This window comes from Microcaecilia unicolor, chromosome 2 (genome assembly GCF_901765095.1).
Source record: "Microcaecilia unicolor chromosome 2, aMicUni1.1, whole genome shotgun sequence".
NCBI lineage: Eukaryota > Metazoa > Chordata > Amphibia > Gymnophiona > Siphonopidae > Microcaecilia > Microcaecilia unicolor.
The window spans coordinates 289,142,863-289,157,659 of NC_044032.1; the positions used below are offsets into that span (position 1 = coordinate 289,142,863).

At 47.5% G+C, this 14,797-nt stretch overlaps 1 protein-coding gene across 1 annotated transcript in view; it reads left to right on the top strand.

Moving 5' to 3' along the window:
* Positions 1-2,370: 2,370 nt before the first annotated feature.
* Positions 2,371-14,797, top strand: part of PLP2 (proteolipid protein 2) — a 31,730-nt gene continuing 19,303 nt past the window's right edge. The window contains exon 1 of the mRNA XM_030194255.1: positions 2,371-2,695. Within this exon, the coding sequence (XP_030050115.1) occupies positions 2,597-2,695 (99 nt within the window). The 5' untranslated portion in view covers positions 2,371-2,596. The remainder of the gene's footprint in view (positions 2,696-14,797) is intronic.

Below are 14,797 nucleotides of genomic sequence, written 5' to 3' on the forward strand. Positions count from 1 at the left end.
CCAAGTGTTAGGAATGTTCATATCCCACCTCAACACGCCCCCCCCCCTTGTGATTTGGACACACTTCAGACAAACTGCGTAGAAAACCGAGTGGAGGAGTGACCTAGTGGTTAGGGTGGTGGACTTTGGTCCTGAGGAACTGAGTTCAATTCCCAGCACAGTCAGCTCCTTGTGACTCTGGGCAAGTCATTTAACCCTCCATTGCCTGCCACATTGAGCCTACCATGAGTGGGAAAGCATGGGGTACAAATGTAACAAAAATAAATAAAAACATCTTAAAATTGGTGTTGAAAATGATGGTTTGGGGGAAAAAAGTTCAAATGCCACTTTTTTGGACGTTTTTCTGTTTTGAAAATGAGCCCCATAGTTACATAGTAAATGTTGGCAGATGAAGTCCTGCACTGTCCATCCAGTCTGCCCAACAAGGTACCCAGAGATGAATTTGGCACTCTGCAGATTCCACTTCTTCATGATTAAACACTGGTATATGTGTAACGTAAGTTTAAGTGCTTTGAATGAGTCCCTTAATCTCTCTCTCTCTCTCTCCCTGCCAATTTTGGGGCACAGACCATAGAAGTTTTCCCAGCACCAGTCCTAATTCCCAACTACTGGAGTTGCCAACGAAGCCCACTCCAACCTTGAAGCTGATCTGTTTGTTTGTTTTTTTTTGCCATTTACGGTACTCAGACCTTAGAAGTCTGTCCAGCATTGTGCTTCACTCCTACTTTTACCATGTTTGATAATTGAATGTAAATCATTTTGAATGCATTTCATTATAAATTAATAAGCCATCTTTATAACAGAGAATAATCACTTATGAACACAGAACCCTGCACCCTTTCTGCTCTGTCAGCCATTGGCACCATCCCTGCACTCAGAAACCTCACTCATTTCAGCAGGACCTATGGTTAATGATTAATGAAAGAGAGATAAATGCAGGTACACACCATCTCCACAGAGAAGCTGCCACTGCAGAAGGGGGAGGGCTGAGAATTGGCACTCACTGAAGTTCAGGTCATGGTTGAGAAACTGGTGGTAAACAGTAGGTGGGGGAGCAGCCTTTGAACCACATCTAGGACCTATTCTGCCAACAGACACAACAGGCGGACGGGGCCACTTTACAAGAGGATGTCTGAGACATCGCTGTTGCTGTGGAGACCTGGTGGGGTGTGCCAGGGAAGCATCTCACAGGAAAGCAGGGTACATGAGTCACCCTTTGGCACAATGCCACCAGCCCAGGGCTGCTTCCTGCCAGTTGGCCTGTCTGTGCTGAACACACCCTACTACAGGAGTGAACAGGGAGTTTTGTGTGTCTGAGAAGAGCAAGAACAAGTGTGTGTGTGTGTGTGGGGGGGAGGGCTGAATACCTGACATTCAGAAGGAGGGTAATTCACCAAGCTCTACCTGACAGTGCCAAAAATCATCATGTAGGCACCAACATACATCTGCCGGCAGGAAAAGTGAATTATCACCTACATGCCAATGCATGTCCTAGGAAACACCAGTGCCTAACTTCTCTCATCTAGCCCCTGCAACTTATCTTCCATCTCTTTGCAGTTTCTCTTTCTCTGTCCTTAGGAGCCAGTTCTGTGGGTGCTTGAGCACCCTAATATTAACAAACTCCTTGACTGTGTCCATGGGGAGGTTATTTCTGTTGCGCCTAGCACCCCTAATAATTTTGAAAAGTTGGTTCCTGTGTATCTATCTCCTCTCAACCCCCCCCCCCCCCCCCCCCGTCTTTTCCTATCTCTGCGTTTTCCTCCCTTTCCTTGCTTTCTCTCTTTCCAACGTCGTTGTCCTTCTCTCCTTCCCTCTTATGTCCGTCTCTGTCGCTTCCTCTCTTCTCCCTTCCCGGGTACTGTTTCTTGTTTTGTATTTATCTCCCCCCCCCCCTTACTTTTGCTCTTTTCTAAAAGCACTCCTAGGCTGTCAGACTTTCTATTGATAGACTCAGGGAGACTGTGGAAACTCTGCTGGAAACCAGACCTCAGATCCAATGGCACTTTACACGGGTCAGCGTGAAGAGACTATTCCAGTCCTACCGTAGTTTTAGCACATTGCATATATAGAGCTGCAATTCTCTTTTTTTTTTTTCCTTGTTAGTGAAGTGAGTAGTACGACTCCCTGCACAAAAAGTTATGTGCCAAACGCAGTACAAAGCTTTTGGATAAAATCCAGATTTTTCCCAAATATGGTGAGCCCGTGGGTACGTGCAGGCTGCAACTGGGTAATTTCAGCTCCCAATAATGACAGCCATTGTAACTTTTCCCCATGCAAAACGTTTGGCAGGCAGCCTCCAGAGAAAAGGAACATGCACCAAATTTCCACGCGCTGCCTCAGCTTTAATCCTTAACTTTACCATGTGTCAAAAAGTCTTAAGAGGCCGATCGCTGCTGGCTGTCTCTTATTTCTCCCTTTCGGAGAGTCCCCACAATTCGCTCCTTTAAGGGATAGCAGCTTATACAGAGGCGTGGCACCCGCCCCACCAGCCCGTAGCGCGGCACAGCCCTTCTCGTCACGCTGACAGCCAGGAGGAGGACGACTGTCAGTCTCCGCCACTACTCCGAGCCTTGCGCCAGTTTAGCACGACGCCAGCATGTCCGAGTCGGCAGCGAGAACACAGAGCCCCGGCTTTTTGGAGAGCTTTCAGACCTATGTGAGGACCAAGAAAGGGACGATCCTGCTGGTGGAGATAGTAAGAGACAGCCGCTTTTATTTGTGTGTGTGTCTGTGCGTCTCATGTGTGGAACTCGCCGGATCGGGGCAGTGGCCATGTCGGAACGTTCGGGTTGCCGAGACCCCCTGCAGCGGCCCCTTCATCTCCCACTAGTCCAAAGCCACACCCCTTTCCCGCACCGCACTCCGGAGAGGGCGGTTCTATAGCGCGGACTGGGAGCGGGGCGCGTGCTGGCTGTCCACGAGCTGCTGCTGCCTACTGTCATTGGCTTGGCCTCAGCCAGGGGGCGCGGGGGTGGGGTGGGGCACAGAGGAGATGCGCGAAAGGAGCGCAAGGCATTGAATTATCCATACTTGTACAAATTAAGTGAGGAGGGCATGTGCTCACTATTAGGGGTGCTTGAGCACCCACAGAGTTGGATCTTATGAACTGGGGATGCCAAACAGCAAACACAGTACACATTTTCACCCTCTGGACAAATTGAAGAACCAATATTGGGGGTGCTTAGTATCCATTGGCACTCATAGAGCTGGTTCCTGTGGTACAAAGGAAGGGAAGGGAAATGCTGGGGGGGGGGAGCTGGAGAAGATTTGTGATGGGAGAGAGGCGGTTTACGGGTGATCGATCAGTTGTGCTAATTAGATTGTAAGCTCTGTCGAGCAGGGACTGTCTCCTCATGTTCAAGTGTACAGCGCTGCGTACGTCTAGTAGCGCTATAGAAACGATACGTAGTAGTAGTAGTTGTGCTCAGGGAGGGTTGAAGGGGAGATGCCAGCCGGGGAAGAGGGGAGGATACAGAAAACGGGAAATATTTAGAGAAAGGAGAAATCATAGCTTTCTTTCTGAAGGGTAGAAGTTTTTTGACCGCACTTTGTGTGTAGGTGTGTCCCCGTCCTGCTTTGTTAATAACTATTGTATTTAAATGTAACTTTGTAAGTCTTTGAAAATGGGAACCCTAGTGTCCTATCCGCGCCAAAAATTCTTTTGACAGGTCTTTGTTTCTTTTCATTAATCCATTCATTTTTTTTAAACTGTGTGTAGACATAGGTGCCCCATAAAGTAGTAGTCTCGGATTGCATCAGAATGCCACGTGAGGCGGTGCCCCTCTTAGGCAGTGCCTCAACGGGGATTGGGGATGAGGACTACTGTTTTTGGAAGTCGAAGGACAGAGAATGCAAGAAGACCAATAAATTTGAAAAGCTTTTCTCTCTGAAAGGCTGCCAATATAGCCATGGAGTGCAATAATGTAGTCAGTACCAGGCTGGGGAGCATGTTGTGATTGCTGCTAATCTTGCTGCATCCTGTTATGCAGGGGTGTTACCACAGTGCTTTCCTCTCTCCCTAGGAAGCATATTTCTTGCATCCTGTCCCCTCTTCTTATTTTCCTACCCTCGTTGCCCAGGCTTCCTATTTCTTATCACACACATGCCTTACTCCATTTCGGTGACTACTTTTGTGGTCTTTTCTGCCTCCCTCTCCCTCATCCTGTGTTTGCAACAGTTTTTACTTTATTGTGACTGCTCCTGTCACAGGAGTATGACAGCATGGTAAGATGACAAACTTCTGTCCTCAAGCTTGCCAGTGCACCTCAGTCTGACTCCTACTGTGAAGCTCTTTATCCTGTTCCAGTACTAGGACTGCGACTGTTCACTCCACACCCCACTCTCAGCTTTGCCAGTAGTACACCTTAGTCCTACCCTGCAGTCCTTGAGTCCTCTTGCCCTCCCAGATTCAGTTCTGATTGTGCTCTTCAGGAACTCATGCCTTGATGCACTGATATGATCTGTTTTCTGTCGTCTCACACCGGCGACAAATGCGCAAAAGGCACCGTTTATAGCCACAGTTGAACTTACCGATTTTGAAACAGCGGTCAGTGCTCAAAAGCAGTCAATACTCCAAAGCAGCTTGGTAGGGAAAGCACCTAGCACATGCGCAGAACAGTCTCGCAGTAAGTGTTGATGTTCTGTGCATGGCCAGGAAAAAAAAAGGTGACCATTGTGTCACAGGAACCTCCGTCCATGTCTCTTGTTGCAGCGGAACGTGACCACAAAGTACACGTGGAAGAAAAAATGCACATGATGCATACACTTGTAAAGAATGGGCTTCTGTTGCAGTTTGTTTTACTTATAGTGAGAAAACAATCACGACAGCCTTTGTGGAACTCTTCTGCTGTAAAGCAAACCTTTATACATGCACCATAGATGGATGTCATATGCGTGCATCCTCTGACATCATAGTTTTTGTTCTGCGATAACTTTTTTTTAATACCACTGTTACGGGCGGGACACATACACTTATAAACATGCACATGGCAGGTTTCCCACACACGTGCAAATACAAGCAAACTGCTCCACCGAGAAGTCACCCTCATGCAACGACAGCTCCAGACCTGCCCGAAAATTTTGAACATTAAAGGTAGGTGCTTTTTTCTGTGCATTGCACAGAATGCTCATTTTAATACTAATGAGCTTGTTGTGATACATTTGCATAGGATTATTAGTAGCTGCAACCGTGAATGGTAAAAGCAACACAGAGCCTCTTTGTGTGTTAGATGCTGCATAACTACACATTGGACTGGCTACAACCAGTCTAAATCAAACATTGCAAGAATGGTAAGCTTTGAGCACCGGGGCCCAGGAAAGGAGAGACACAGAAGTAAAGTTACACACACACACAAATAGAGGAAGGGGCTCTTAAAGGATAGGGTGTAGGATAACTATTTGGCAGAAAGGATTAATGGCTGAAAGAATTAAATCTTACCTCCCCTCACTATCATTTTCATAGTGCTACTTGATACAGCAGTTTGGACACAGCAGAAATGGTTTCTGCTCTACAGTTTACAGTCTAGTCAAGTCAGACAAGATGCTTTAAGAAATTCAACAATACAATACTGATGTCGGGGCAAGGACGAGTTCTGCAGGAACACAAATATGGTCAGTGAGAGGGCATGGTATACCTGTGTAGGAAGATTGTCAAGGCATATGATGCTGAGGCTTGGTGATGAGGAGAAGAGCAGAGGTCAGAGCAAGATTCTGCTAACTTTATTGGCGTGACACTTTTTATATTTGTTGCCAAAGTAATGCGTGCTTGTGTGGAGTACAGGTGGAGGGGCATTGGGGGTGATGGCAGTAGCTTGAACCATGTGCTGAAGTGGATGGGAAGCTGTGCCCCCTTTTGAACACATAAAAGGCAATATTATAAGCTGGCGCCAAAAATTGGATCACCAACACACCACAACAGGAAGGTAAAATTCCTTGTGGAGCAGAACGGCAATGCCAAAAAAGTAGGGAAGGGCTGTAGGCCGACCATTAAAAAAGAACTCTGGAGGTTAATTGTACCATATTTATTTAACAAATATCAAAATATGTGTAGTCTGCATGTATTTTGATATTTGCACTAATCTTTGGCGCATACATTGGTTTTCAAGGATGATGATGCAGAGGAACTGAGAGAAATCTCAGTGAACTTGGAAGACGTACTGAGCCAAATTGACAAAGAGTAGTAAATCACCTGGTCCAGATGGCATGCATCCAAGGATACAGAAAGAACTCGAACATGAAATTGCTGATCTGGTGTTAGTAATCTGTAACCTGTCGTTAAAGTCGTCCGTAGTACCTGAAGAGTGGAGGGTGGCCAATGTGATGCCGATTTTTAAAAAGGGTTCTAGGATTGGTTGTTTGGTGCTGAGCAGTTTACTCCCATGCAATGGGAAAGGGAATTGTTTACACCTTGGCATTTGAATTTTCTTTTGCATGCCCAGACACAGAGCTTGCCTTGCTCTTGTTGTGGGAGTGTATTGCTGCAGCCTCTGAGGGGTGTCTGGTGGGCTCTTTTGAAGAGTTGGAATCAGAATTCGAATGTTAGTGGTTTATTGTCGTGTAGGGGTAACACTGATTTTCCACCAGGGCTGGAATTTGGACCGTTTAAGAGATGGGCGAATATGGGCATTGTTTTGATTGAGCATTTTCTCAATGAGGAAGGTGTTTTTTAAATTATTTTCAGGATTTACAGCAGAGGCTTTCATTAATACGCACAGACTATTTTGCTTATTGGCAATTGCACCACTATTATACTAGTCTAGAAAACGGAGTTGTGCAAACGAGGCTAGGTCAGAAAATCTGAGATTTTTTGTAGGGAGATGCTTTTGGCCACGTTTCTGTATCAGTCCTACATAGAGCTTTGGTTTCTCTTCTCCCTTCCCGACAGGCAGATGATCAAAAGCCCCGCGCTGTTCCAAACAGCACTCTAAAATTGCGCTGGAACAGCACGGGGCACTATTAAACCTATGATCAGAGATAATGCATGCAAATTTAAGCAGCGCAATTATCTCTGATGATGGGGTAGAAGTGTGGGAGAATTGTGCTTAAAATCCTCCCGCACTTGTTTGACAGGTCTGGGCTGGAGACCAATGAAAAGAGAAGGACGCCCATCTTTAAATTGGAAGATGGACATCCTCAACTGCCCTGTTAAAGGGCCGGCCAAATTTCAAGGGGGTGTCGGAGGTATAGCGACGGGGCAGTTGAGGACGTCCAAATTTTGGACGTTTCTGCAATGGGCAGTTAAGGACATCCAAAATTGGATGTTTCTATGAGAAAGACGTCTTTCTCATAGAAACGTCCAAATTTTGGACGTCCTCAACTGCCCGTCACAGAACCGTCCAAATTTTGGATGTCCTCAACTGCCCTCGCTTGCAGGTTTGCTGTAGGGAGGAATGGGGGCCTGCCAGCATGCAAATGCATGCTGGACAGGGCTCACCATTCCTCCCCAATGATCTCCAAACCCTAACGCCAGCTCGGAGCTGGCGTAGGGTTTGTCGCAGCCAGCGACCCAATCTTTGGCGCACTGGTGGCTGATCATTGGGGATGAATGCGTTAAGCACTGATTAGCATGCATTTGTAAGCTACTTGCGCTAAGAGCCCTGTTTAGCATGCATTGGCATGCTACTTGCACTAAGAGCCCTCGAGCGCGTTGTTTCACGCGCTCAAGGGCTCTGATCATGGGGCGGTAGCAAACGCTGGCACTAGTATGGCACTAACAGCCTCTAGCACCGGCGTTTGCTTTTGATCATCTGCCTGCAAGAGTATTAAGGAGGCTTGGAGTAGGGATCTAGGGTACAACCTGCAGGGGGTGGATTTTCAAAAACTGATCAAAGCTATACCAAAGCAGGTTAGAAATGCTGAGCTTCGGGAGAGTGGATATCGAATACACCACAGAGCATATATATATATATATATATATATATATACTAGTAAAAAAGGCCCGTTTCTGACACAAATGAAACGGGCGCTAGCAAGGTTTTCCTCGGAGTGTGTATGTTTGGGAGAGTGTATGTGAGAGTGACTGTGTGAGAGACAGAGTGAAAGTGTGAGTGTGTGTGTGTGTGAGAGAGAGAGTGAGTCTGGGTGTGAGTGTGTTTGTGAGAGAGTGTGTGCAAGTGTGTATGTGAGACACAGTGTGAGAGAGTGTGTGTGTGTGCGAGAGAGAGAGTGTGTGTGAGACACAGATTCTCTGTGAGAGTGAGTGTATGAGACCAAGCGAGTGTGTGAGTGACTGTGTGGCACATAGAGAGTGAATGTGATACAGTGTGAGACAGAGTGTGTGAGAGTGAGAGTCAGAAAGACATTGTATATGAGAGAGAGAGTGTGAGCCCTGCCTTCCCAATCCATGCCCATCTGTCCCCTGCCTCCTCCATTTATCCTTTTCCTGCAATTCCCCTCTCTCCCTGAGCCCCGCCCTGCAATCCATATCCATCCATGCCCATCTGTCCCCTCCATTCATCCCTATCCAGCAATTCCCCTCTCTCCCTGAGCCCTGCCCTCCCAATCCATGCCCATCCATGCTCCTCTGTCACCTGCCCCCTCCATTCTTCCCTATTCAGCAATTCCCCTCTCTCCCTGAGCCCTGCCCTGCAATCCATATCCATCCATGCCCATATGTCCCCTCCATTCAACCCTATCCAGCAATTCCCCTCTCTCCCTGAGCCCTGCCCTCCCAATCCATGCCCATCCATGCTCCTCTGTCCCCTGCCCCCTCCATTCATCCCTTTCCAGCAATTCCCCTCTCTCCCTGAGCCCTGCCCTCCCAATCCATGCCCATCCATGCTCCTCTGTCACCTGCCCCCTCCATTCATCCCTATTCAGCAATTCCCCTCTCTCCCTGAGCCCTGCCCTGCAATCCATATCCATCCATGCCCATCTGTCCCCTCCATTCATCCCTATCCAGCAATTCCCCTCTCTCCCTGAGCCCTGCCCTCCCAATCCATGCCCATCCATGCTCCTCTGTCCCCTGCCCCCTCCATTCATCCCTTTCCAGCAATTCCCCTCTCTCCCTGAGCCCTGCCCTCCCAATCCATGCCCATCCATGCTCCTCTGTCCCCTGCCCCCTCCATTCATCCCTTTCCAGCAATTTCCCTATCTCCCTGAGGCCTGCCCTCCCAATCCATGCCCATCCATGCTCCTCTGTCCCCTGCCCCCTCCATTCATCCCTTTCCAGCAATTTCCCTATCTCCCTGAGGCCTGCCCTCCCAATCCATGCCCATCCATGCTCCTCTGTCCCCTGCCCCCTCCATTCTTCCTTTTCCAGCAATTCCCCTCTCTTCCTTCCATGACCCCCCCTCGCATCCATGCTCCTCTCTCTCCCATGTCCCAGCCTGGCCCGCCCTCTTCTTCCCCCCCCCCCCTTCGCATCCATGCCCCCCCCATCGCATCCATGCTGTCGTTTCTCCCCTGCCCTCCTGCTCCCATTGTTCAACTTTACTGCCCACCCTCTTCTCTCCCCCCAGCATCCCTTTTTTTTTTTTTCTTTTTAAATTTACCTCCCTGGTGGCGGTTCCGGCAGCGCAGCGTCAGGGAAGGAGGCGTCGCTCCCGACGTCTAGCCTTCCCTTCGCTTTGTTCTGCCTTCTTCTGACGTCATCCTTGACGTCAGAAGAAGGCGGAATACAGCAAAGGGAAGGCTAGAGACGTCGGGAGCGCCGCCTCCTTCCCTGACGCTGCGCTGCCGGAACCGCCACCACGGAGGTAAATCGAATACACTAAAACGCACCGTGCGTGGGTGCGATCAGTTTGTTTGTTTTTTTTTCCGCCCTCGCGATCCGTTTTTTTTTCCCGCTCTCGACGTCATGACGTTTGACGCGAGGGCGGGGCAGAGATGGCTGGGTGGCTTCACACCACGAATCCACGAACCCTTCAGGAAGTGTTTGAGTGACTTCAGTACGTTGTCTTCAGAACGTTCACGGTGCGTTTTATTATATTAGATATATATATATATATATATATATCACAACATCAGGCTGCTAGAGCAGGTTGGGTGCCTATTGGTCAATGCGCCAAATGCCAGCGGGGGAGAAATACCTTTTTTTTCATGCTTTTTGGCGATATGGTGGTGGTATTCAAGCATTTTGGAGGTTGCTTCATTGTTATTTAGGGATTCTTTTTGGTCACCGTGTAATTTTTTTCCTGGAAAGGAGTCTTGCTGAATAAATGGGAGGCATATGGAATCTCAGACAAAAATTCACTTTTATTACTGAGTAAAGCCTATGCATTGGGGAAGAAGTGCATACTTAAGCATTGGATGCTGTCACGTCTGTGGTCGTGACCCCTCTCAGACTCACCTTATTTCTGGCGGTCAGCTTCTGAGCTGGCTTCTGCCTGTTCTTCCTGAGTTCTACCAGTGTTTGTTCCCTGTTTCAGTGGCTGCGTGCAGCTTTCAGTTCTGTCCCTTGTCTGTCTGAGAGTCCTAGTCTAGTATTCTGCCTAGCCTCCCTGTGTGCTCTAGTCCCTGAGTGTATCCTGCTGGTATCTAGTTCCGGCCCTGTCCAGCAAGTCCTGCCGGCCACCTGCACCCAGGGGCTCAACTCCTGAGGAACGGTGGTCAAGTGCAGGTGAAGTCTAGCTGGCCCTGTCAGAGTTCTGCCTTATCCCTGTGTGGGGTGGTTTTGCCTACCACTGCCGCTCCTCGGCAGTGGCCCAAGGGGTCACGATCCTAGTTCCTGCTTTTGGAAAAGCCTGACAGATGCAGGAATAGCCCCCCCCCCCTTTTTTTATATTGGAGAAATAGACTGCATGCCCTTTTGTTGTGGGAGGCAAGGACTGTTAGGAATTCTACAAAGGGCAGAAGGGCTTTCATTTCTATCTGTATGGTCAATATGGTTTCAACCAAGGGAAGTCTTGCCTCAGCCATTTGCTTCACTTCTTTGAAGGCGTGAATAAACATGTGGATAAAGGTGAGCAAGTTGATGTAGTGTATCTAGATTTCCAGAAAGCTTTTGACAGAGTTCCTCATGAGAGACTTCTGAGAAAATTAGAGAGTCTTGGGATAGGAAGCAATGTTCTGTTGTGGATTAGGAATTGGTTATTGGACAGAAAACAGAGGGTAGGGTAAATGGGTATTTCTCTCAATGGAGGAGGGTGAATGGTGGAGTGCTGCAAGGATCTGTATTGGGACTAGTGCTATTTAACATATTTATAAATGATCTGGAAATCGGAACGACAAGTGAATTGATTACATTTGCAGATGACACAAAACTATTCAAGGTTATTAAAATGCATGCAGACTGTGAAAACTTGCAGGAAGACCTTATGAAATTGGAAGACTGGGCATTCAAATGGCAGATGAAATTTAATGTGGACAAATGCGAAGTGATGCACAATGGGAAGAATAATCCAAATCATAGTTACCTGATGCTAGAAAAGGTCTAGATGTCATTGTAGACAATACGCTGAAATCTGATCCATGTGCGTTGGCAGCCAAAAAAGCAAACAGGATGCTAGGATTGATTAGGAAAAGGATTGTAAATAAGTCTGAGAAAACTATAATCTCTAGCGTACCAAAGGTGGAGTGATGGGGGTGGTCTGCCCTGGGTGCAGGCAGCAAGGGGGGGCACAGAGCAGTAGTGTAGCTGTTGGCTCTGTCGGTTCTTTGCCCCCTCTGACGTTACTTCCTGTTCTGGAGCAGGGGACCGGCGGAGCCGACAGCTGCGTGACTTCTCAGTGCACCCCCAGATGGTGAGGATGATGCACTTTTGGGGGGGGGGGAGGGGGTGGTGTTTCAGGGGTGGTGATGCATTGGGAGGGTAGCATCCATCCTGGGTAGCAGCCAACCTCAGTACGCTATTGACTATAATGCCTCTCTATCGCTCCATGGTGTGACCTTACCTTGAGTATTGCGTTGAGTTCTGATTGCCATATCTCAAAATAGATATAGCGGAATTAGTAAAGGTTCATACAAGAATGACCAAAATGATAAAAGTGATGGAACGCCTCTCATATGAGGAAAGGCTGAAGAGGTTAGGGCTCTTCAGCTTGGAAAAGAGATGATTGAGGTGTACAAAATTCTGAGTAGTGTAGAACGAGTAGAAGGGTTTAAAAAAAAAATTTTTTTAATTCTTTCAAAAAGTACAAAGAGTAGGGGATACTCAATGAAGTTACATGGAAATGCTCTCAAAATAAATATGAGGAAATATTTTTTCACTCAAATGAATAGTTAAGCTCTGGAACTCTTTGCCAGAGGATGTGGCAACAGCGGTTAGCATAGCTGGGTTTAAAAAATGTTTGGACAAGTTCCTAGAGTCAAAGTCCATTGTCTGTTATTGAGATTGTCATGAGAAACCACTGCTTACTCTGGGATTGGTAGCATGGAATGTTGCTGCTATTTGGTTTTCTGTCAGGACTTGTGACCTGGATTGGCCACTGTTGGAAAGAGGATACTGGGCTAGATGGACCATTGGTCTGACCCAGTATGGCTATTCTTATGTTCTTAAATGTAGTCAAAAGATGGTAATGATATTGGTTCTTATTTCCTCCCAATGCTCAGAGAACAGTCCAGGGCCACTGAGAGACTAGGCCGGGGCAAGGCCGCCCTGCCTCCGCTGCCCCGCCTCCACCCCCCCCCCCCCCCGTTGCTCCCCCAGCCGCTGCAGTCCGCGGTCTCACCTGCCTGCCTCCACGGCTCCGGGCCCCCTTCATTCAAAGCGGCAGTTACAGATCGCGTCTCTTCTGGCCTTCCCTCCCTGTGGCCCGCCCTCGTCTGATGTAACTTCCAGTTTCCGCGAGGGCGGGACACAGGGAGGGAAGGCCAGAAGAGACACGATCTGCGACTGCCGCTTTGAATGAAGGGGGCCTGGAGCTGTGGAGGCAGGCAGGTGAGACCGCGGACTGCAGCGCCGGCGGCCTGACTCTGGCGCCGGGCCCGGGGAATTTTGCCCCCCCCTCTCTTTGCGGCACTGGAACAGCCCACAAAACAAGGCCACCTTTACCGCTGAAAACCTAAGGCACTGGTATGTTTGAAGAGAGGATTTCTAATGATTCTTTCTTTAAAATCTGTCAGTTTTTATACAGTTTGAAACCAGAAAGAAGCACTTGCAAGCCTCTAAGCATTGGTAGTGAGAGACGAATGTGTGCGAGTTAGAGCAAACCTGAAAGTGAAAGCACACATTGGTTGCCTGTTTCCTGCACATATATATGAGCTAATATTTAAAGGCGCAGAAAACAGGCACTAATGTGTGCTTCACTTTCGGGTTTGCCTGGTGCATGCGCAGAAGAGCTGAGCTCACTGTGAAACTCTTCTGTTAATGTACCAAGCACGTCCCCTCCCCCTTACTTTTGCTTTTACAGCGCGCATATAATTTGAATACTGTTCCCTTTGAGCATTGGTGAACTAGTTTTCTGTGCTGTTTGGCTTTACCATGCGAGTTCTAAGCATCAGCTCATAAGTATGTTCCTGTGTAGTGCTTAAAACGAGCTGCCAATTTATAGAATTGTTGCCACCTACTGTACAGCAACTTTTAAAAGCTCTACCCATGAACCCTACCTCCTCAGATGTGCAGTCACAAACCCATACGCTATCCTTTGTGCTCAGCTTCCCCTTTCACCCCTGGAGTCTCTCTTCCAAGTAGCCCCCAGCCACTCCTCACATCTAAACTTAACACAAGATTTTTTTTTTTTTTTATAGCTGTGAGAAACCTATCCCAAGACTGACTGAGCAAGGGAAGAATGCAAGGGCCTGGGAGCATGACCTCTGAGCTAATAAAAGTTCTAATATCTGAAACTGTAACACAAAACGATAGAAAAACAGAGCGACATATGGCAACAGGTTAGACTAGATGGTAAGAGGGGCAATGGTACCCCTGCTTATGTTGTTTTGAATGTCTTAGTCTCTCTAAGTAGTTCTGAAGTCTCCCTTTCTATCCTGTTAGTGAGGTGACCTTGACCTGACTTGGTTTTGGTTTCTGCACCCCAGTCCTGAAAGAATGCCATTGAAATGTCCGCAAAATCAACCAAAAGTCCAAGGAACAGTGATGATGATCCAGGAAATGAGGAGAAAACCAAGGGTTCACGTAAAACTTTTATTGAAGGATGACCCTGCTCTGTCATTTGCAGCAGAACATGGCAGCTTGTTTCAACTTTTAAGGAAACTGTGTATGGCTTTATGTCCAATTGAGTTCACATTGAACACTTTGTATGGACTCATGTTCTAATGAGCTCATATTGAAGATTTTGTTGACCCTTGATGTAGGGCACTGCCGAAACTTGGCCGAATAGGATCATTCTTCAATAAAGGTTGAACCCTTTCTCCTCCTTTCCTTGACAATGGGATCAATTCAGAATTTTGCTTTTGCACTATAAATGGCCTGCCTGTTTAGATTGTCTAGTTACACCCCTCCCCCAAGAACCTCAGAAATGGTGTGAATGTGCTTTCTGCCCCTACCCTCCCTCTCTATAACGAAATAGATTAGGATTGATGAGTCCTTCCTAGCTTTTCCCCTAGTCTGTGCAACTCTTTAACTACTTGAGATTCTTTAACCTTGAAGAGATGATTGAAAACTTGGCTATGCTAGGCCTAATAGTAGGTTTTTAAAGTAAAAGGAGACAGGCTCAGGAGTAACCTAAGGAATTACTTCTTCAATGAAAGGGAAAGGGGACTTGATATACCGCCTTTCTGAGGTTTTTGCAACTATATTCAAAGCGGTTTACATATATTCAGGTACTTATTTTGTACTAGGAGTAATGGAGGATTAAGTGACTTGCCCAGAGTCACAAGGAGTTGCAGTGGGAATCAAACTCAGTTCCCCAGGATCAAAGTCCACTGTACTAACCACTTGGCTACTCCGGTGTATACAAGG